This window comes from Symsagittifera roscoffensis, chromosome 7 (assembly GCF_963678635.1).
Source record: "Symsagittifera roscoffensis chromosome 7, txSymRosc1.1, whole genome shotgun sequence".
Taxonomy (NCBI): Eukaryota; Metazoa; Xenacoelomorpha; order Acoela; family Convolutidae; genus Symsagittifera; species Symsagittifera roscoffensis.
In genome coordinates this window covers 19,698,081-19,720,657 of record NC_087068.1, presented here as the reverse complement: position 1 = coordinate 19,720,657, position 22,577 = coordinate 19,698,081, and the positions used below count along the sequence as shown (strand labels likewise).

Sequence of the window (22,577 nt, the reverse complement as noted above, 5' to 3'; positions counted from 1 at the left end):
GAAAACGTAAAACAGTGTGAAAAATGCGGATTTTATCTAAAGTGGTTTTTATATTAAATCATTTTTCCGTCAGTTTGGCAAATTTTTCCAAATTTGAAGTCAAACGGAACAAATGGTTATGAAATGATAAACTTTTATAAAATTACAGTTTATTTGAAGAACCCTGTTTATAACAGTTGAAAGAGCAAGTGTCTTATAAAAGGGAACCTCTCAGTTTGTAAGAAAATTCTTGGTATATTATAAAGTATCAAATTTTCTCATCCAGTGTCCCACTTAAGAAGGTAGAAAACGCCTGCTTGACGTTTCTAAGTTCTCAGGTTAGAATAACTGCAGGACTTTTTAATTCTACGTAATCAACTTTTTCATTTTTTCTTGTAATTGTTTTTCATCACACTGCTTCTAGGTTTAGCTGTTTTTCTAGTTTGTTTCCAAACAATCAATTTATTATCACTAAATAATATTTATCATTATAAAATTCATAAGTATCAAGATTTAAACTAAATTTTTGCCCTCGATTATCTGGCCTCCTTGTTTCCGCTTGTTCTTAACAATTCATGAAAAAACTCAGATGGTTTGAGCATAGAAATAGAAATCAAAAATTATAAGCCAGACTTTCTCAAAACTGGGCAAACTTTTAGAAAAATTTTAAAATTTTATCGAATGACGACTAAAAGCACTTCGATTTAGTATATCACTCGACGAGACGAAATCCAAAGATTGTTTTTGATACCTGATTTTGCGTGGAAAAAAAACTGAAATACACGCACGAATACAAAGTTTTTCCCATTTTTAGTGGTCGGAGTACAGTGCTGATTTAAATTAACCGGACAAAACGCGTTAAACTTGAAATTTAAAACCCGTTTTTCTCAAATTGGGTTGACTTTAGGTGAAAACTTATGAAGACAAAACTTGCTTAAAATTTTAGCAGAATTAATATGGTGTAGTTTGTTTTGCGAAATTCGGGCCCGAAATTTTACCCCAAAAATGGGTCATTTTGGCTTTTCTTAGCTAATCAAAAATTACGCCAAAAATACCCAGTCGATCACAGACATAATTACATCAAAGTGAGCCCCTTACGTAGCCCAAAAAATTTTAAGAAGGGTATTTTCTCCAAAAAAATACAAATTGTTTAAAAATAGTTTTTAAGTAAAAAGTTGGTATTTTATATAGTAAAAACGATCTTTTTTGTCTATCAAACAAAAATAAAATTTTTTGATACAATTTATTGGAGGTTATGCCCTCTCAAAGTTTGTTGGTCTACGTAAGGGGCTCACTTTGATATAATTATGTCTGTGATCGACTGGGTATTTTTGGCGTAATTTTTGATTAACTAAGAAAAGCCAAAATGACCCATTTTTGGGGTTTTGGGGTAAAATTTCGGGTCCGAATTTCGCAAAATATTTTACACCATATTAATTCTGCTAAAATTTTAAGCAAATTTTGTCTTCATAAATTTTCACCTAAACTCAATCCAATTTGAGAAAAACGGGTTTTAAATTTCAAGTTTAACGCGTTTTGTCCGGTTAATTTAAATCAGCATTGTAAGACTAAAAAAATGAAAGTTGGTCCCAGAATTAAATTACCGTTATCCAAAATGCATTTAGCTGACAGGAGGAGGCTGAAAATTAAGCAACAATTGCACAAGAGTGAAATTTCGCACAACTATCTAAGCTTGATAGAAGCAAAATGAAGAAAAAAAATGTCAAAACTCGGGTGCACGCACTTTGAGCCTAAAACTTTATTGATCAAGTTAGTTGTGAAAACTCTATTTTCGAAGTTTTGCATTTCAACGTAAGGTAAACACACATTTGCATGAAAAATTATGTTAGCCCCTCAATCAAACCAATACAAACCAACTAAGGCATTATACCAATAGTTGAGCCGAAAAAAAATAAAAAAACATTGTAACAAAAAATTAGTGAAAAATCTGATAAACAGTTAGGAGATTTTAAAAACGGGTATCAAAACAGCTTCAAAACAAGTCGGTCGTTTGAAATGAACCTGCTGAAAAAATTGATGTTCCGATATGTTAACGCTTCCCAATTTGATGCTCTAATTTTTTTTAAACCATAAACTTGCAAGGATTGTATGACAAAAGGAATAAAATAAGAAACTCAAACGTCAATTTTCTCAAATTGGATTGGCGTGAAACAAAAATTGTTAAAAAATGGTCAACGTTGCTACAAATTGGACAAAATTTTTGACAGAGTTGCCTTTTGTGCAACTCGGGAGCAAAATTTTGTCTTAGTTTGATCAGTTAAAAAACAACGACAAAACTAACAGTTCATTTTCTGACCAAATTGAGTCATTGATTTAGCTCAACGAAATTTAAGGATGGTACAAATTCTAAAACTTTGCGCTAAAATGATATTTTTTAAAAACGAAATCAATATTTTTATGCAGTTTTGAGAAAATCATACTCTCATTATTTTTTGTTGGGCTGCACATAAGAATCAGTTTAAATATGACTGTGACAGCAATTGAAATGAATGTTTTGACGTAACTTTTGATCGACTAAAAAAAAGTAGTTTTTTATTTAATGTCATTTCAATTTCAGAAAATCGCGGTTTCAATTTTCGCACTTGGAAACCTAACAGATCAAATTTCAATAGAAAACCAGGGAGCCGAAAAATCATCAAAAATTAAAAGCAAAAGGAGATTGAATTGATCGTTAAAAAAGAAATGAAACAAATTGACAAGAATTGCGACTAATACAGTAGGTTTTTGGAACCTCAAACTGCCCGCACTCAGTAAAAAGAGAAAATAATCGATTATATTATAATTATAATCGTACTTTTACCAAAATTAAAATTAATTATACGCGCCAATTTAAGATGTTTAAACGATTTATAATCCATTATAAAGACAAAATTTTTGGTGACAATTTAATAAATTATGATAAACTAAAATTGATTATAATTTTTCCGAAAATCTCTTATTATCTATCTTTATCTATTGTAATAGATTATAATCCCTTTTTCAATCAAAATATTATTTACCAGAAAAATGAAACATAATGGTTTATAATTTAACTATTCTGCATGAAAACACAATAAAATTCATTAAAAAGTAACAAATCAGTACACCAGGGGCGGATATGAGATTTTCTCGAAGGCAGGAGGCGGATTTTCAAAAAATTTAACAACTTTTATTAAGGTCGGCAAAATTGATTTTCCGAGCTCTCCCAAAGCATTTAAAAGACCTTTTTTCGCCGTAGGCAAAACTTTGAAGAAACAGGCCAAAAAAGGCTTTTGTAAGACATTTTTTGAAAAAAATTTCACCAAGAAATCGCGTTTTTTTGGCGCGCGCTCCCCTTCAAAATTAGTTTTTTTTGGCGCCAAAGGCCAAAGGGTCCATCACCAAATATGAATATCTCAAAACAGTGCAAAGGGGGAACCCTTTGGGTAGGCAGGGGGTCGAATCCCTGAAAAAAGGCGTCCACCCCCGCCAAATTCCGTTCTTGCAGTAAACATTAAGAAAGTAAACAGTAAACAGTAAGAAAAAAATCCAACTGAAAGTAAACAGTAAACAGTAAGAAAAAAATCGAACTGAAAAGCACACAAAACAAAATGAAAATAAAGCGAAATGAAGCGATGACAATTTTTGAATAAAAACGGATTCTAATCGATTATAATCGGTTATAATGGGTTTTTTGTTTCGAAAAGAAGTAACATCATAATCCATTTTTAATCGATTATAATCAGTTCTCTTTGAAATTTATGGAGACTGACAATAAAAATCCATTATAATCTATTATTTTCTCTTTTTACTGAGTAAGGGTGGCGCGTTACACCAAGTGGGTCACTGCCTTTCACATATAAATCAGTTGATGAGACTTCGAATCTAATTTTAATAATGCACTTTATAAATCAATGCATGTTTCTTTGTTTTTTCGCTTAAATACTATTATAGTAAAAAAATTATACGCAAAACTTTGAATATTTTGTCTCAAACTGTAAAAAAACAATTAAAGGGCATTTAATGTTTTTTTTTGTATTATTACTTGAATGCTTTTGCCCAAATAAAATCCGAGCAGTGACCGTACTGATAAAGTATACAAAAACAATCGGACAAAAAATGTTCTAGTAGGTATGATAAGTGAAGCGAACTTCAGCTTGTAATTCCAAAACTAATTCATAGTGCCAAAATCTTCATTAAAAATAATTCAAATGCTTTTGGTACTGATATGTTGAAGCAAAAGTACTCTTTGTTTGGTTCGATAATCGAAGAGGGTTGCAAATAGGGTTGAAAGATTGTTTCTTAGACCGCAACACGCGCAAAATTCTTAGACCGCAAAATTCTTAGACCGCAACACGCGCGAATCCTTTTCTGACATGCTTTCTCAAAATAAATTGAATTTATGACAAATCGATATAAAATAAGGAAAAATTTGGCAGGTCTTGTTCTAAAAAAATTTTCAATCAAGTTCTTCGACCTGGTGGATTTCGTCTCCTTTTTCTGTCGGTTAACTAACAATTCTGTGTTTTTAAGAGTTGGCAAGTGGCGTAAAGAACCGCTCTTGTTCCGTGTAAATAACTGTAAATCTGTATTGTCGGTTTTTGAAACACTATCAATGGTTTTAATTCGGTGAGACGGTTTTGGTGTTTTATATTCTTCACGAAACTTTTCGCTTATCGGTCAGAAGAAAAAGCTGTTGTCAGGTATTTAATCTTAATTTTTTTGGTATGTGATGGTTCTGACAGTAATTTTTCTGGGCGTTCAAAAACAACCATCGCTGAAATTGCTATCAGTTGAGTTTTGTTTTTCTTTGGAATGGCTAACAGCGGCTTTAATTATGGGATCTTTTGCCCTAAATTCTTTTCTGACAATTTTGAAAGAGTAATTCCTGTCTGAGAGTATTGAATTTTTTGCACATTTTTTCGAGCTTCGATTCTCACCGTGCTTAAATCTGAGTGTTCCAGATAAGCAGAAAAAATTCCTTTCATTTGGTTTTTGTCTCTTCAGTTATTAGTTTTTTACTGGGTTTTTACTGCTCTGAAATCAGCTGCTAACGTAACAAAATGATATGCAAGCATTCGGACAAAAAACTGACTGAGAAACTTATAACATACTTCATACGTTTCAGAAATCAGTCTTTGTATAAATGTAGATACGGTCCATATTTTCTATCAAACTACTCTTAAAAGCCCATTACTCAATAACCGTACAGTATAATAACATAGCCAACAGACAGTTGGAAAACAGTCGATGAACGCAAATAAACAGAAAAACTGAGTTGTTTTCTATTTTTGAAAAATTCTCAACTTTCAAATTTCCAAGAACAAATGGATGATCTTAGAGCTCGTTGCATTTATAATTGACACTTTTTAAATAAAATTTACCCAGTTTGAGAAAAGTCGATCACAATTAAAACTTTTAATGCGCATGGAAATTCGATAATTAAATACGCCTTTCGAAATGAGAAGTCGATCACGTTATTCTTGACTTTTACACTTTTGCTTTTCCATAGTGGAGTTTGCATTCCTTTAAACAAAAGAAATGAATTTACCTTCATTTTAAAAATCAGAAGCCAAACCAAGGAAAAATGAATTTGAGCCTGAACAATTTTTAATACTTTTCCTTAAAAAAAGGAAAAAAAACCATCACGGCCTACATAAGAGTCTTCACTACGTTCATCGACTCTTAATTGCATTACCGAAAGAACTTTAATGGCTTTTTTCAGGGAAAAAAATCACCAGCGTAATAAACGCATATAGTTTGAACAAACTCAACTCAACTTAGTCAATCAAACTTCATTTGCAAAAGTTACCGTCTTCGTAAGGGCAAAGGGACAACTCACAGGATGACTAGATATTTTTGGTCATATCATCTGAGATTTTTTTGTAATAATGTGTACCCCTAAATAAACTCACTACTAGTAATTCAAACGCACAATATTAAAGTCCTATTGACAGTTCGTTGCCGTTCGACCACTGTTTTTAGCCATCAAAATTAACAAAGTTATCTGTTATTTCCATCAAAATGCCGTTATTTTAAACAATGGTTGCTGTTATTTTGATTTGACATGCATTAAAACGCGTTCAGTTAGGAACATTTGAATTGAATCTTGAGCAAAACACAATATATTTGTAAACAAGATAATAGGATAAGAGAACCGAATTAAGTCTCACAACAAAATTTAACTTCAGTCTTCGTCTATTGCACCCTCCCCTATCAACTCCCACTCACAGTGCAAAGAAGAGGGGGAGGAGCAATAGAGAGGCTAATTATTTGTAAATAAATCAGTTAATAAGCCGCAACACGTCTAACAAAAAATCCACATTCGATTACCGCTTTAATTTGGTTCACAAAGATTAGTCTCTGGTGTATAAAGTTCATCTCGAAAACTTCCACAGATTTTTCGCAACGAAAATTACCGAATACGCATTCGGGAGTAACTACTACGATACCGAAGATCCATGAAAATTCGGCTCTTAATGATTCTCTTGGAAAAATTGTCACAGCCGCATAGAATGTGAATTGGATCATTTTTGCATTAGCTGCTATATACATTAGGATATTAATTAAATAGGACTTTAACTTAAACTGCACTTAGTTCCGCTTAAAATTTCATATAAAAGTCTACTGCACTGCATAGAAAGGATCATCTTCGCCATTTTAGTCTGCTGGTTTTTGTCTGTTTTGGTTTGTTATGCGATATAAAATGAAAAAATAGGCACTTGACTAGCATCACACCACATTACATCAGGGTAGATAAGATAACATTTCAGCCACCAGTTTGGGAATATAGTTCTCATAGACAGCTGCAAAAATTTTTAAATTATTTTTCAAACTTATGAGACACGTCTTTTTCAAATCTGTCAGAAAAAGCTCGACAAAAGTTCTTCGAAAGCCATCTCTTAAATTTTTGCAGCTGTCTATTTATTATTATTAATATCTAATTGCTACTACCAATCCCTAGTCAGTATATATAAAGCTAGTATCGAAAGTGATAATTGCAACATACATTGTTAATTACTGCATCGTGTTCTAAAATCAGCGCTTATGGGTGCCGTTCAAGCATAAGGATGGTAATGGAATGATGAATGGTTGGTCAGGTTTAGTTCGCATGGAGTACCAGAGAAGTCAAAAAGGAAGGAAAGGGAGAGCGCGGCTGAACGTCTGGTCGCGCTTTGAAATTGCCTACAGGTTTTAATTATTTTTTTAACTTAGGACTCGAATCTAATTCTACATAGGCCTCGAACCTCTGATTTAGGGGCAATTTTTATTGATGTATTGTCAATAGTTACTAGTCGTATTATATGCATTCGAGCGAAAAACATGGAAGAGGAATATTTTTGAAAGCTCTTCGATGTTCGAACATTGGGAAGATGCCTTCTCTTTGAAATTTATTTTGTACTAAATAAGCACTGAATTATTCAAAAACCTGATTCTATTGATTCTTATACCTTGTCAATGCATGAAATCTTTCCTTTTGATCTATAACTGCGCTGAGAAGTCTGCAAAATCTATTTATTAAACTAATAAAAGATAAGTTGAAACTCCTGCATACGAGCATGATATTCGTTTTTCAAATCCATTCTTCTCATGGCATACGCATACATTTAGTGTCGAACACACCACACTGCAACACATGGACTTAACCTCAAATACCAAGAACTGTTAGTCCCAAGAAGTTGAGCAACCACACTCAAGCAAACAATTCCGTCGTCTCAAACTAATAACTACCAATCCTAATCTCTACTCTTACACCACTGCAGCAACTTTTACCTTCCTTAATTTACGCTATAGCAACACAAGACGACAAGTAGCTCCTAAGAATAATAACCAACAAAGGACCTCAAGCGGTGATATACTAGTGGCACCTTTTGAATGTATTTGAAATGAAGATTTGAGTCCTGCTCACGGCAAAGAAACAAATCGAAGCAAAACGCCGGATCGAAATGACATATTTGCCCTAGTTTTGGAATAATGTTAGAAAGATTAGCGTGCAAGAGCTGCTTCGCCATTTCAGCTAGAACCCCCTACTGTTGCCTTTCAATCTTCGTAGTTTTGTTTTTGATAATTGCATACACTATTCATTTTGGTCTTACGTTAGCACCAACGGCCAAACAATCTTTGGATCTGGACATGAAAACAAGTATTTCAGCTATAGAATAGTCAAACAAATTCAGGAAACACTTCTAGAAAACATATTATTTCCTTCGGAACCCTTCATACAAAATCGAAACCCCGTTAGGACGCTACAATCGATCGAGTTCACATGTAATTGACTCTTGATTGATTGTAACTTTTCAACCATTGAACCATGATTAACACTGTTTTAAGATGGTACCACGAGTAGAGAAAATATCATACATGCACATGATTTAACTTAAAACCAAATCGTTCATATAACCGCTTTAGGCTCAATTTATATGCCACCTTAAAGTGAAATTGTCTGGAACATGCTTCGTTTTTCTGTTTGCTTTTCAGAAAGATGAGAACCAGTCTTCAAGATATCCTCTCAAAACTTCGAACCAACTAGCTACGCTGCAATGGTATTGTATTGACATAGATAAGTGCATAACTTGACCTAACTTCTCTGAAAGCTTATTGGACCACTTGTCTATCCTTTAAGTTCTTACGTTAAGCCACGTCACATGAATTCGAACGCTATTCAACTCCAGCTATGTTTGGAATGATAAAATTGCTTTTTGTTTCGGGCGGGGGTCAGGTCAAATGATTCGTTGTATTTGAGTGAGAGGGAAAGGATTGATTTACAGGTTCGGGCTCTTTCCATTTATAACCCCCATGATACAAAAATCACAGTGCAATGAGTCATTATTTTTGCTACTTGGGCTAAAGGAGGGGGCTATAATAAAAAAAAGAGCTGAGACTTCACATTTGAGGATGATTAAAATTAAAGATAATTTGTAAGTTTAAATCAATACCAGTACAAACAACAGGTGCTCTGAGCACAATATATCTCACACGTGATATGATTACCAAATTATTTTAATACTGCAACAGTGTACTGCATAAAGAGTCATTGTATATGTTGTGAGCCAAACTAATTATCACTATGATATTGCCCAGGCACAATCTCAATTCGTAAACGCAACCTCAATTCATCGCACAATGCAGTGCGCTAATCCATGTAGAAAACGGAACAGACCTTTCTTCACCAAAATCAATTTTTATTTTCTCCCTTCAAAAATACGGTGGGGCTAGTCAATAATAATTTAGTTATATTAGTTATAAATTAACCAAGTGGTGCCTTTGGCAGTAATATTCAAATCGATAGCGCCACTTCTGCGAAGAAAAAGATCAAATAAAAAGCAATTAGATCACATTCATAAATATAAATAGACACTATATAAGATCGTGTTAATAAATTACGTCCTTTTTAAGTAAAGTTATTATTGATGCGTGCAAACCGATTTCCCCGAATGTCAATGTCGATTACGTTCATTATTCGTTGAGTAAAGTTTATTAAGTGCTTTGCAACACAATCCTCCTTAACTCACGCCAAATCTTTCATTCAGCTGTTTAGAACCACACACGTTATGTATTCACACTCATGTCTGTAGCTGTTATTTTGGTCTTCCGGTGGTGAGGCTTACATGTCATTTGTGAAGTTGTTAATTGTGAGATTGGTGTTGGTCAGTTTCTGATGATGCTTTCACGTCAGATATGAGCTGAGGTAGGAATGTTTGGGTGGTCTTGTCTCTGTTGGTTAAAGGAACTTTGGAATGATGGTTAGGTTTCGGATGAGTGCTAGTACTGAGTAGATTATGTAGATTATTTGGTCAGAACAACACAGGCACAGACATTGATGATTGGTGCACACATTTCATGGTATGTAGTAGACCATAGCAGCGTATACCGCTACCATTAGCACTAGCCAGTGCAGGCCAGAAAAACAATCCCCACTGGCACAACTTCCTTTTTTACCACTCGTGGAATAATTGCTGTTACCTTCTGTGATGCGTCTGGCAACTAGTTTGAGCAATTCGTCTAGAAGAATAACCGGAAGAGATATCTTTATCACTGCCAGCCATTCTGTTAAGTTTAGAGGCGTGATTTGGAACACCGTCTAAACAAAAAAGAACAACTTTAACAAAAATAACCGACTACTGTGCAAGTAGCACCGAATGTTCCCACCATAGTCTTAAATTTAAAAAAATTTCAAATTAGTGTCATTTTTTTTGCGTGATGTGATAAAAAAGATCTAACCGAAAAACTAGAGCTCAGGCATATTCGACAGTCATAGTAAAATAAACAAATTGGACAATAATTTTTAGAGAAAATGACCAGAAAAACAAAAAATGAAAAGAAATGAGTTTTTTCAATTTTTATTAGCAGTTTTTTTTTTTGAATTTTTGAAGTTTCTGATTCCAAAAAGGCACTAAAAACTCTTTATACTGGAGTAAAACTAAGTTTTCACGGCTCAAATTAAGCTATTGTAAGCTAGTAAAATAAGCTAATGAAAGCCTGCTCGCTCGCTTTATTCGCTCGAATTCAGGAAAAACCAAAACTTCAAACCTGTTTTTCTCAACACTAAGACATTTTTTTGAAAAATTTGCAAGATTTACTATGATACATCAGTTTCATTTGACCCAATCCGATGATTATTTTTGGTTCCTAGTCTTGCGTGGAAATGAAAAAACCTAAAAAACAAATGGTCGGAACAACAAGAATAGCCGACAGCTGTGCAAGTAAAGTAGCACAAAATGTTCCGACCAAAAAAAAAATGTTTTTTTTTGTGTGTGATGTAATTTATGAAACACTTATCAAATTTTAAAAAATTATACCAAGGAAGCGCTAAATGAAGCTTGCAAAACTAGTTTTCCTATATTAAAACTAAGTTTTTTTTACTACTTAAATGAAAAATTAATCTTCTTTTATAAAAGCTACTCGCTCGCTTGAAATGCTCGAAGATAGACTAAAACTTCAAATGATACTTCTCGACGTCGTTCGAAACATACTTGAAAGGGCTTTTATATGATATATCACTCCACCCATTCCGATTATTATTTATAAAATCTTAACTTGCAATGGAAATAAAAAGAAAAAACACCCGAAGACATTGTTCCTGCCTGACTTTCAGTGGTCGCAACAAGCACACAACGATGTCAAACGAACTTAAAATATTGGTTATACCCACTGAGAAAAGGTATTCAGCTCTCTAACACAGGAAATAGCCGACACTCTTATTGTCGGAGTGCGGATTTTGAGCTTTAATTACAACATAGGTCTAAACAAAGCTACAACAATGAGATTAAGTTGATCCGCACAAACGTAACCCACACGCAGTTGGAAAATTTCAACTTTCGAAGTGGAAAAAACTTCAATTTTCGAAGTGGAAAAATATATTAGCTTAAAGCTCTTTGAATTTCAAGAACATTTTACTATTGACACTTGATAAAATCAACTCAAATTGAGTATAATTAATCAATACGTAAAGTTCTTATTCCGCTGGGAAATCTAAGAAAAAAATCCACTACTGAAAAAAGTCATTAACACTTTTTTTTGCACCTCGCACACTGGTAATGGGTATGGGAGAGCGTATGTTGCCTTCTTTTAGCAAATGATTTGTATTGCACTTGAAACTAAATGTAAAACCAAACCGCGAAAAATCAAATTTGAGCGAGAAAAATTTAACGCAGAGGCGAAGTTGCACTTCGCATACACAAGCAAAAATATAAGCCCACAAAACATAAAGAGACAAATAATAAGCCGACAATTATTTTGACACGGAATATTTCGTTTTAAAAAAAACGGGTCCTGTCAGATTCATTTGCCGTCCCAGGCGTATTCTTTACCTACAGACCAAGTGTGGCGGTTGAGACGCAAAGAAATTTGAATTCATTATGAACTGAACTTATTTGCACCATTTATATTTTTGACCATTTTGTGAGCGAAGTTATTTACTGGAGGGAAGTCAAGTACCCGGTTGAAATTAAATAGAGTTATGAGAGATGACTCACGGCTAAGAAGGGCGTGTAGAGTATGACGAAATGGAGGGCCATGGAGAGGACGATGGCTGCCATGAGAGAGGGATTGATCCAGGGGGGCATAGCCACCAGACTCTGGTTCTCACTCAAACTAAATTAACATTACATCACACTGACTGAGGCAGTTACCAAAAGTAAGTTCAACATGTCATCAATACCAGAGCTCTCAATTTAGCTCATTTAATATTCAAACTTAATTGCTTGGTCAACTCACGAGCAGACCGCTCTATAAATACTAGATGAATATTAGCTTTGAATGTTTAACGCTTGCTAATCGCAAGCCTAAGCATCGATTAAGATTGAAACTTATCAATGAATTTAACTTCACATCATGAATTTATATTTCAACGCCTGAAATTAAAGTAGCTACATTAGTAAGGTAATCTTGTATTCTCAAGAAAAAACGAGACAGCTTTCTAGAAATATTCAGTAAATAAGGAGGGCTAACCTGTTGACTGCGTTGCACATCTCAATCGTGACTAAGACAGACAGGGCCATTGTCATGTGGTGGGGGTCATCGAATATGTCACACGGCACTCCCACGAAGTTCTCCTTGTCGGTGCTGCACTGGAGGTGGTGGGTGAGGTGGTACCAGTTTAATTGTGGTCCTTCGCTGTAGAACATGAACCACCACACAGAGGCTCCAACTGTACCCATTCCCACGTAGACTGAACAAAGAAATTGTGTTGCTGAATAGTTTATACAAAGGCGGAGCTGAGCCAAACCCAAACCTAGCATGGCAAGATGGCCCTCGAAAAATTAGTCAATAGCAACTTAGTCAAAGAAATTATTCCAAAATTATAGAAATTTTCTACTCGAAAGAAATTACTAGGAAGAAAACATGTCAAAAAAGACAATTGATAGCCATAAGAAAAGCATTGAAACGATATTTATGGAAAAAAAGTGGGCCCGGCCACCATTGACCCAGAAAAAATCAGAATAAACTTCGAGCTATCCAGTATGAATTAAATTCCTAAAAAACTGAAACTCACAATAAAATTCCTAATACAACAAAACTTGAAAATCAGACATGCTCGAAATATGACTGTGAATTCACTATCACAGAGTTAAATAACTTCAAAACATTTGTAAGATAAATTTGTTGATGGAAAAAGTTTTGTTCCCAATTAGAAAAGATTTGCTTTCGCAAAATTAATTAACATGGATATTTCGCAAGTATGCATACAATGTTTCGAATTTCAAGTGGAAAATAAATGGCTCTAAAACTCGTCAAAATTTAGATCAATCTATCATTGACACTTTTTGATACAAATAACTCAATTTGAAGAAACTGGGTCAATAGGTAAAACTTTTATTCCGCTGCGAAATCTGAAAATCTAATTTTAAAACTAGAAGTCGATCACAATTTTCGTGACCTTTATACTTTTGCTGTTCGATTGTGAAGTTTTCTCTCTTTTACAAAAGAAATTAACTTAACTTGAAAGAAATCAAAAGTCAAACCAGAAAAAAATAAATTTGAGCCTGAACAAATTAAGGCTATAATAATAGACTGACAACTGATATTTTTTTTAAAGAAAAAACTGCAATATCAAGAGTACTATTAAAATTACTTTATCTAGTACTTGTTAATTAGTACTAGTATTAATTACCAGCTCTTTTATTTGAATTTTCAAAAAATTCAGCACCTTAAGGTAGCGCACCTTCTGTTACGTGTGATTCAAATTAATTGTTAAACAGGTTGTGAACCTGAAAAAAGTCTTAAATCCAATTTGAAAACGCAGGCTGATTACAAGCGTAACAAACTAGGCAACGCGGTTAAACAGTGCGCATTGAATATAAAAAAATTGGTTAAAATGGCAATTTTCAAACGACAAAATCTCTAATTTCGAGCTCCGCATTAGAGTTTTTCAGAAGCACAAAACTACAATTGCCTGTATTAATGTTTTCAGCATCGATTGTAACTTAGCATATATTGTAATTGAGCATATATGGTAATCAAGCAACACAGAAAATGAACAAATATGTGCGGCTTAGGTTCGAAAACAGTGACCAGCCCATTGAAAAACGTCGTGATCACAACCTTGATATATCTAGTGGTAAAACATATAACTCGAAAACTGATCAAGAAATTCACACAGAGGTGAAACTGCGCTTCGCAAAGACAAGCGATAAAAATGCAAAAAAGAGCTCTAAACAGGCAAATGAAAAAGATTTTAAGAAAAAGATTAAAATTACTCCTCGAGAAAAAATGTGAATACAACTTTTGAGAGTAGGAGTATCACGTTCTGCTCTCACAACTGCTCCAGTAATGCTTGTAATTCTACTAACACTAGCCAAAACAAAGCAGCAAAAGTTCGAGCAAAAAAATAAAACTATTTCAATATTCCGGATCTGAATCTCCGACCTAACGATTAAGACTGACACTCACGTCCTCGCATCTGCGCGACGATCAAATGGAAGAAGTAAACTAGAAGCCCAGCTAATGCTGGGTGTACCTGCTTCAATATTTTAAATCACATTGTACTGATACAACATGCAGAATTTTCAAAACTTCAAAAAAAGGACTTTATGCAAAAGCCACAAAATTTCTCTGCTGAAACGGGAGATTAGCTGATTAATTGAAAAGCAAACTACTACTCGCTCTTTCAATTAAACTCTTTATTTCAGATTTGGCTGGGTAGTTTTCGAAAAGTCCAAAAAGACTCCGAAAATCGATAAAAAAAACTAAACTTAGACCTTTTCTAGATCCATTAAATTTTCTTTTAAAGTACGGGAATAGCCTCTTATGCCGGAAAATTGTCACACCCTGATTTTAAACTGAACCTTAAGCATCAGATTTAGTTAGATAATATTGATGAAATTGCTTTAAAAACGTTAAAAATTTCAAAAAATGGTTTTTCCCGAACTCCATATCGGCTTTTCTAAAAAAAATAGGGTGAATCAGCAGGTTAGTTTTTGAAGAAAAAAGTTTAAAAAAAACGGCAAAATTTCAAAAAATGGACATTTTCCAAGGCCACAATTTTTTCTTTCAAAAAGCAGGGCATAGCCGCTCACGCCGGGAAGATTCACTTAACTGGTTTTTGCTTTTGATTAAGCCCTTAATCTACAATTTGACAGGGTAGTATTTGAGAAAAGTTTTAAAAATTAACCAAAACGTCAAAAATATATAAAAGTCAAAAATCCCCGTACTGAAATTTTCGGAGGCCGTAGAACGTTGGGTGAAATGAAAAGAGACTAGCAAAATATGCAGACACAAAAAACCCAGCCGGTTTGTCCATTGGTACAATTTTTTGACACAGACGAAGCTATGCTTCCTAAGCATTTCCGAGAACACGACAAAAAGCAGCTCTATGAAGTTCAATGAGAAAAATTAGAAATTAGCCTCGAATAAGTAAAAAACCGTCCATGTTAGAGATTGGACCCTGCAAACTAAAGAATATGATTCTCACATACTAACCACTCAGCCACATACTTACACATAAAGCCGAGAACAGATGCCATATAATTTCCAATGCTACAGTGAAACTTTCAAATAAGTGAACACTTTTAATAAACGATTTTATTTGCGAAGTAGCTTAGAAAAAGGGAAGGTTCCTTATAACCCAATAAGCTGATCGCAAGAGTAAAAAATGAAATTTCTGCGAAAAGAGCAAAAACTTTTCAAAGCGTCGCAAAAAAAAACAAACAACAAAAACCTTCCAAGGCGTCGCAAAAAAAACAACAAAACTCATACATTTTCATACTACATATATTTTTTAAACAGGACCTAACACTAGCCAAAAACAAAAAAGCAGCAACATATGCTATTAAAATGCTAATGCTTAAATATGCTTATATCTGATTAAAATGAAATATAACAAAAGTGCCACCAAATGAACACTTTTATTTGCGACTTAGGTTAGAAAAAATCTTCGCAATAATTGCTACGCTTCGCTTGTATAAAACGTTTGACGATACCCAAAACAACGAAGTGCTAGAAAAACATAAAGAGACCGCAAACTTAGCTTAATAGGTAGTACCATTAACAACAATTAAAGCAGAGAACAGATGCTATTCAATTTCCAATGCTAAAGAAATTTTCAAAAAGTGAACACTTTCATTTACGAGTGAGGTTAGAAAAAAGAAGGTACGTATAAGACACTAAGCTGATCGCAAATTTAAACACAGAGGCAAAGTTGGAATACACGCACGCAAAAATAGGACAGATAACGCTACTGGGAAAAACTGAATGAATAAAACTGAGTCTACAAAATTTCTTTAAGAGACGCACGCCAATTATGAGTTTACATAATTGCTAAGTGACGCAAGCCAATTATGACGCAGTAGCATGACCAGTTGAAAACAAAAAGTTGAAACAAAAATTCGAAAACAAAAAAATACCAAATAACATGTCTTAATTTATAGAGCGGACGCATTTTAACTACTAGTATAAGAAAAAATTCCTCAAGAACATCCGACCCTGCCCAGGTTCGAACCCTATCATTTTGTCGCGGGTCTCCTTCCTTACTTCTACGCTACAGATCTATGATACCTTGAAGCTAAAGTGCTATTTGTAATATAATAGTGTGTAAAAATCCTCAGCATTGGCTGTGCTTATTGATCAAAATGAACTTTCATTTTAAAATGAACACATTTTGTCGCAACAATATTTGCGACTTAGGTTGGAAAAAAGAGAGTTCATACTTTAACACAAGCTTTGTTTGGGTAAAAACGGTACAGTAGTTTTTGAGAAAACTGAATTTCAGCGAAAACTGCGAAAATTTTCCAAAGCGTTGCAAAAAAAAAAACAAATCATATATATTTTCATAATATATGTTTTTTTTAAACATGACCTAACACTAGCCAAAAATAAAGCAACAATATATGCTATTAAAATGCCTATGCTCAAATGGGCTTGAATATGATTAAATTGAAAAATACCAAAAGTTTAAACAAATGAGCACTTTTATTTGCGACTTAGGTTAGAAAAAATCTTCGTTTTAATACACTACCCTTCGCTTGTGTAAATAATTTCAGTGAATGTTTCACGCCTTTCTTCTTTCATCGTCAGATTTTCAACCGATCACATAAAATTTCTCTTAACTAGGGACAATTTGATTAAACCTTTGAAAATAACGCAACGAAATTCCCCATCAGTCTAATTGAAGAAAAAGTCATTTAACTTAAGCCAGCGAGATGTCATTCTGTGTCCAAAACCAGTGCCATGAGCTTATCATTATTTCGCGTTTTTGCATTCTTTAAAAGCGCTGCAAAGTAATTTTTGTTGAAAGTTGTTGAATCGCGTTTGAGATTACTTGAAGTCAATTTGCTTTAATGTTGCCGTTATTTGATAAAAAAAACCTAAGAAATAACGATAGCATTTTAACGCCGACATCAAAGGTGGCCGCTTCTTTTAAGTAAGTTGGTTCATGTTTACCAAAGAAGTGAAATAACAAAATAATTAGGGTTGAAAAACTTACAATTATGATAAGAGCATATAGCGTAGAAGGAGATAGGGTTAAAACAACCAACCTACCAGTTTTCGATGCATTACTAATTGGACAACGAGAATTGGTAACATTTCAAGAACTGATTCCCGGAACTATTAGAGTGTTTCTAATTGCGACAATATGTAGTCGGTCGCGAAAGGTCGCCATCCCCTTATTTATGCATTTTAACAATTTGTTCTACTCACTGCCTATAGCCATGTATCTGAATAGAAGCCATCCAGTGATGAGACCCTCAGAGGGGTTCCTGGGAGGTTTGTTCATGATGTCCAGGTCAGGTGGGTTAAAACCCAGGGCAGTGGCTGGGAGTCCGTCTGTCACCAGGTTTACCCACAGTAGCTGCACGGGAATCAGTGCCTCCGGAAGACCAAGTGCCGCAGTTAGGAAGATCGAAACGACCTAAGTGAACAAACGGAATTACAATTTTTCTTTCTTAACTAGAAAACAAAAAGTCTGAAAAAAGACTGAACCCCCCATTGGAAGACACACTTGTAATTTCTATCAATAACTAATCACATGGTAACACACTTAAACTTACAGTACTTGTTTGAAAAATGAAATTAAACTACACTTGTTCGCCGAGACGCAACAGCTGTGCGAAATGAAGGAATTAGAAAAAAAACAAGGTCTCTTCTGCTGTAATGAGGCGATAGCTATTTGCGTACCTCTCCAATATTGGACGAGATAAGGTATCTGATGAACTGTTTCATGTTGTTGTAAATAGCCCGTCCCTCTTCCACCGCTGCCACTATGGTCGAGAAGTTGTCATCAGCTAGCACCATCTCACTCGCACTCTTCGCCACTTCCGTTCCACTGCCCATCGCTATCCCTATCTCCGCTTTCTTCAGTGCAGGCGCGTCGTTCACTCCGTCTCCTGTCATTGCCGAGATCTCATTCTGAATTAACAAAACGAGCATGAACTCAATTCAAATCACATATTACTTAAGTAATGTGAGTTCACTTGAAGTGTCCATTACCATCGAAAGTACGGCCAACAAATTAATATTTTCATGGCAACAATAGATAAAACTTAATAAACTACTCTTCAATTATTATTTAGGCAAAATTGATTCTAGAAAACTTGATCTAACGTTGGCTTGCAGGTACTCGACAATCTTGCTTTTGTGTGCCGGCTCCACTCTAGCAAACAACCTGGCATTACACGCTGCCCTTTTCTGATCTGTCAAACTCAATTCGTCAAACTCCCTCCCCGTGTATGCTTTGCCTGTCGTGTCTTCATCCTCAGTGAATATTCCAATTCGTCTGCAGATGGCCTCGGCTGTGTTCTTGTTGTCACCTATCAAGCATTGAATGAAAAATGCATTATTTCAATTGAACCTATCTAAACCCTTGGAGCACAGTGTATCAAACAAAATGCATATTAGACCACAAATGAGCTTTAAAAACCCTTCGAGTGTGGTTTATTTTTGGCACTGCTGTAAAAACTTCGTATATAATATTTTTTTGCTGTCAAAAAAGAAGGGTTTAAGGAGGGGGCGGTATTTGCAAGAAAAATTGCTTGTTGCCAAGCGCGAGCAGTGAGCACATCAGATGAATGAAATGGATGCATTTCGAATAGTAATACTAACTAAGGTACCGCTACAACTCGCAATAGAAGACAACTCGCAAAATGTCAGGAACGTAAGAATTTCGGCTTCAGATAACCGGCTCTAAATTTCGTTTAAAGTCCTTCCCTTTGTTGGGAAGCTCGCAAAACGTTGGCCCGACTGCGGCGGTGTTTATATTGCGAGTTGTCTGTGTGAGTCGTCTTTTGTCGCATTACAAATAATTAACCATCTCAAATGCGGTAGTCCAGATGGTTCAAAAAACGACCAAACAAACTTAATATATTAAGCCTTTTTAAACTTCAATTTTTAAAGTAAACTCATATCAAGAGCGAGTTGGAATGGTTAGATTGCGCTAATATACCAAAACTTTCACATTCTTTTGTTGCTTTGAAGACTCAAAACTAGGTTGAACAATTCAGTCCTAGAAGACTAAACTGCTCACAAGATTATGCTCACCTGTGATGACGACCACTCGGATACCGGCCTGTCTGCACAGTTCGATGCTGTCCTTCACTTCCTTTCGAGGGGGATCCAACATGCCCACAACACCAATCAGCGTTAACTCACTCTAAAACACCAACCAAAATTCAACTTACTTAATTATCGCAAAATGAGTTACAACTGCTAAGAGAAAAAAAAATGTTTCAGATATTTACAAATATTCGAAAGTCTGGCGTCGTTTTCCAAATTTTTGAAATATCAAGAGCAAAAAAACACAGTTGAAATACCCACTTGCGATACAACAACTGTAGGATGAAAGCACTATGAAGCTCAATAATTAGCTAACAGAACTTCGAATGCTGTTACAAATGAAAGAAGTGATTTTTTTTAAAAAGTAATTGTTCCACGTTTAAATTAATTTAAAAATTTCAGAGTTCCTAGTGCGGTTGACTTCGGCCATTCAAATATTGGTGCTAAAATTTTATCGAACTCGAAAGTTATTCCGGACATTTTAAGGAAAAAAAATCGGTAGATAGGCCGACAGAATTAAAACCGACAGCCAATAACATGAAACTCAGCCGAAATTTTTTCTTAAAAAAATCACGTTGTACAAAATTGCATGTAACGCCCACCTAGGATCCACAGTATCTATAAAGTAGCGTATGCAAAAGAACTACAGAATTTGGAAACTAAACCGACAGAGCTTAAGTCGAAAACCATGAAGTCAAAAAATCATCAGAAAATTAATATCAAAATTATACATACAATACTTTGTGTTCTATAATTAGTAGCAAAAAGTTCGGACAGATAGAATTAATTAAAATGAGCAATCAGTGCTTTTCGACGCTTTTTTGCATGCAAAATCTGCAGCTGAACAACTTTGAATTTTTTGTCAGACCAAGTTCAAAATGCGACATCGTCGATTATCCGATCATTATGCTAGCCTAATATTTAAATACTGCGATGATAATTCAACTTTTATTATAAAACAGTTAGTAAATTTAGTTTAAAAATCGAAATCTAGATTTAGTTTCAACAAAAACAAAACAGATTAGGACGCCCAAAAAAAACGGATGTGAAATTGATCAAGTCATTCAAAATTTGGAAACTAATCGCAAAAAAAACATAAGCTTTCCTGAGCAATAATTTACCTGTTTCAAGGTTTACTATTCGACGCTTCGGATGCAATTGCCCACCGTAGTTATAGGTTTTGAGCGAAACTCTGCTTTATGAACTTTCGACGTTATGTTTATTTCAGTTTGAATTTCCGTTGATGTCCAGACAGCTGCTATTTTTAATTAATTCTGTCTGTCCGAACTTTTTGCAACTCTCTATATATCAGTAGAAACTAGTACCCAGCAGTTAAGTTTGTATTTTCATTAAAATGAGCATGTCAGCAGCAAGTGATTCAATTGATTTTGTTAAACTAGTTGTCAACCCGAAAAAGTCTAAATTCCGATTTGATAACGCTTGCAATTCGCAAGCTTAAAAATTTGGTTTATCTAACAGACCACCATTTTTGAAGGGCCTCAATTATCAGCGACGAAGAAAACTATCAGCGACGCGTTATTATAGAAGAAGAGGGGCTAATGCCCTGATCTCCAACAGTCATTTTGGCATCAAAACTTTCAGCCAAAACAATTTAGTTAAACTTGACACCATATATTTGTTTCTACAATTGATTTCGGTGTCTCGGCAAAAGCATGTTTAACTGCAACTATCGCAACTTCTCTTTGAATATGAAGTATTAAGCAGTTATGAATAGGAAAGACCGTAAAAAAAATTTTAGGAGATGCATTGGAAGCACACAAAACATCTTTTGATGTAGACAAAGTGAAAGATCTTGGGAGAAATTTTCGAAAACGGTTTGATTAAAAATTAATCAGAAGAATCGAAACAATGCACGAGCGAACAAATTGATCTAAAAAAACAAAAAGCAAAGATCTAACTCTTTAAAAACAAGCCGAAAATCATGAATGGTGTTTGCATATATTTTTTCCAACCTTTGACCTTTGATGCATTGTTCAGACTGTTTTTGATAAAAAATTAAATAAAAGACAAGTATGTTTAAAAAAAATAGGCGATTCTTTGAAATGTGGTCTATTTTCCACCTCTTCATCTCTGAAAACGGAAAAATTGAATTGGTATTCGAAAGTCAGAAAAGGCTGAAAAACATCAAACCGAACCAATAACATCAACCTGAAAGGTATCTGCGAACTTTTCTGAAAGTAAAAAAAAAAACAGTCAAATATCCATTTTCGAAGTCATTTGCCTTTTTTTCGCGCTATTTGATTTTTCGTAATTGGAAAGCTGCATTGATCTTCCTTTGAGCAAAGTCAATTTGAACTGAATTTCAGAACAAATCAAAACTCACACCGCGGAAAATCAATTCAAGCGCAATCAAAATCAAAGATTTTTCTTTTGAAAAACAAAAAACAAATAAGTCAAGCCGCGAAAAATCAAATTTGAGCGTAACAAAATACTTTTTTCTTTAAAAAAAAAACAAGGATAGCCGCTTGCTGTGAAAATATGCAAATTGCACAGAATCTTCCCCCATAGTCGTGAAAAATATCAAACGTTTTTTTTTCTTCAAATTAGTGTCGTATTTTTGTGCGTGGTGTGAACAAAAGATCTGAACGAAAAAAAAAAACAAATTAGGCAGATTCGACAGTCATAGTCAAATAGGCTAATTAGTGAACCCTTTTAATAGAAAAAAGACAAGAAAAACGAAAAAGTTTTCACGGCTTAAATTAGACTTGAATAATCTATTGCAAGGCTGCACGCTCACCTCATTAGCTGGAAATTAGACCAAAAATCAAAAAATTACAAACAGGTTTTTCTCGACACAGAACAAATTTCAAAACTTTTAAATTTCATTCGAATTAAGACTGAAAGGGCTTTAATATGATATATAAGTCGACTCATTTCGATTATTACTTTTGGTACCTGATTTTGCGTGGAAAACAAAAAAAAACTAAAACACGCGAACACAAAGTTCCTCCACATTTTTCAAATGTCGGAACAAAAACAAACCATTATAGGTCATCATGACCTACATAAGAGAAAATTACTTCATTCTTTCAAACTTAACATAAGTATATCCACAGCAAAGGGAAAATGATTGACAATCCAGAAATATGCTGTTAGAGAAAATCAGCTCC

At 34.4% G+C, this 22,577-nt stretch overlaps 1 protein-coding gene across 2 annotated transcripts in view; it reads right to left on the bottom strand.

The window, feature by feature from the left end:
- LOC134851835 (sarcoplasmic/endoplasmic reticulum calcium ATPase 1-like) overlaps positions 1 to 22,577 on the bottom strand; it is a 33,020-nt gene that overhangs the window by 2,922 nt on the left and 7,521 nt on the right. The window contains exons 13-19 of one of the 2 annotated variants that reach the window (XM_063868097.1): positions 19,432 to 19,543; positions 18,499 to 18,704; positions 18,073 to 18,303; positions 17,596 to 17,806; positions 12,409 to 12,628; positions 11,934 to 12,051; positions 9,922 to 10,039 (exon numbers count right to left, since the gene is read on the bottom strand). In XM_063868097.1, the coding sequence (XP_063724167.1) occupies positions 9,922 to 10,039; positions 11,934 to 12,051; positions 12,409 to 12,628; positions 17,596 to 17,806; positions 18,073 to 18,303; positions 18,499 to 18,704; positions 19,432 to 19,543 (1,216 nt within the window). Of the gene's footprint in view, positions 1 to 6,040; positions 10,040 to 11,933; positions 12,052 to 12,408; positions 12,629 to 17,595; positions 17,807 to 18,072; positions 18,304 to 18,498; positions 18,705 to 19,431; positions 19,544 to 22,577 lie in introns of those variants that run through there. The other variant, XM_063868096.1, reaches the window with a different exon arrangement.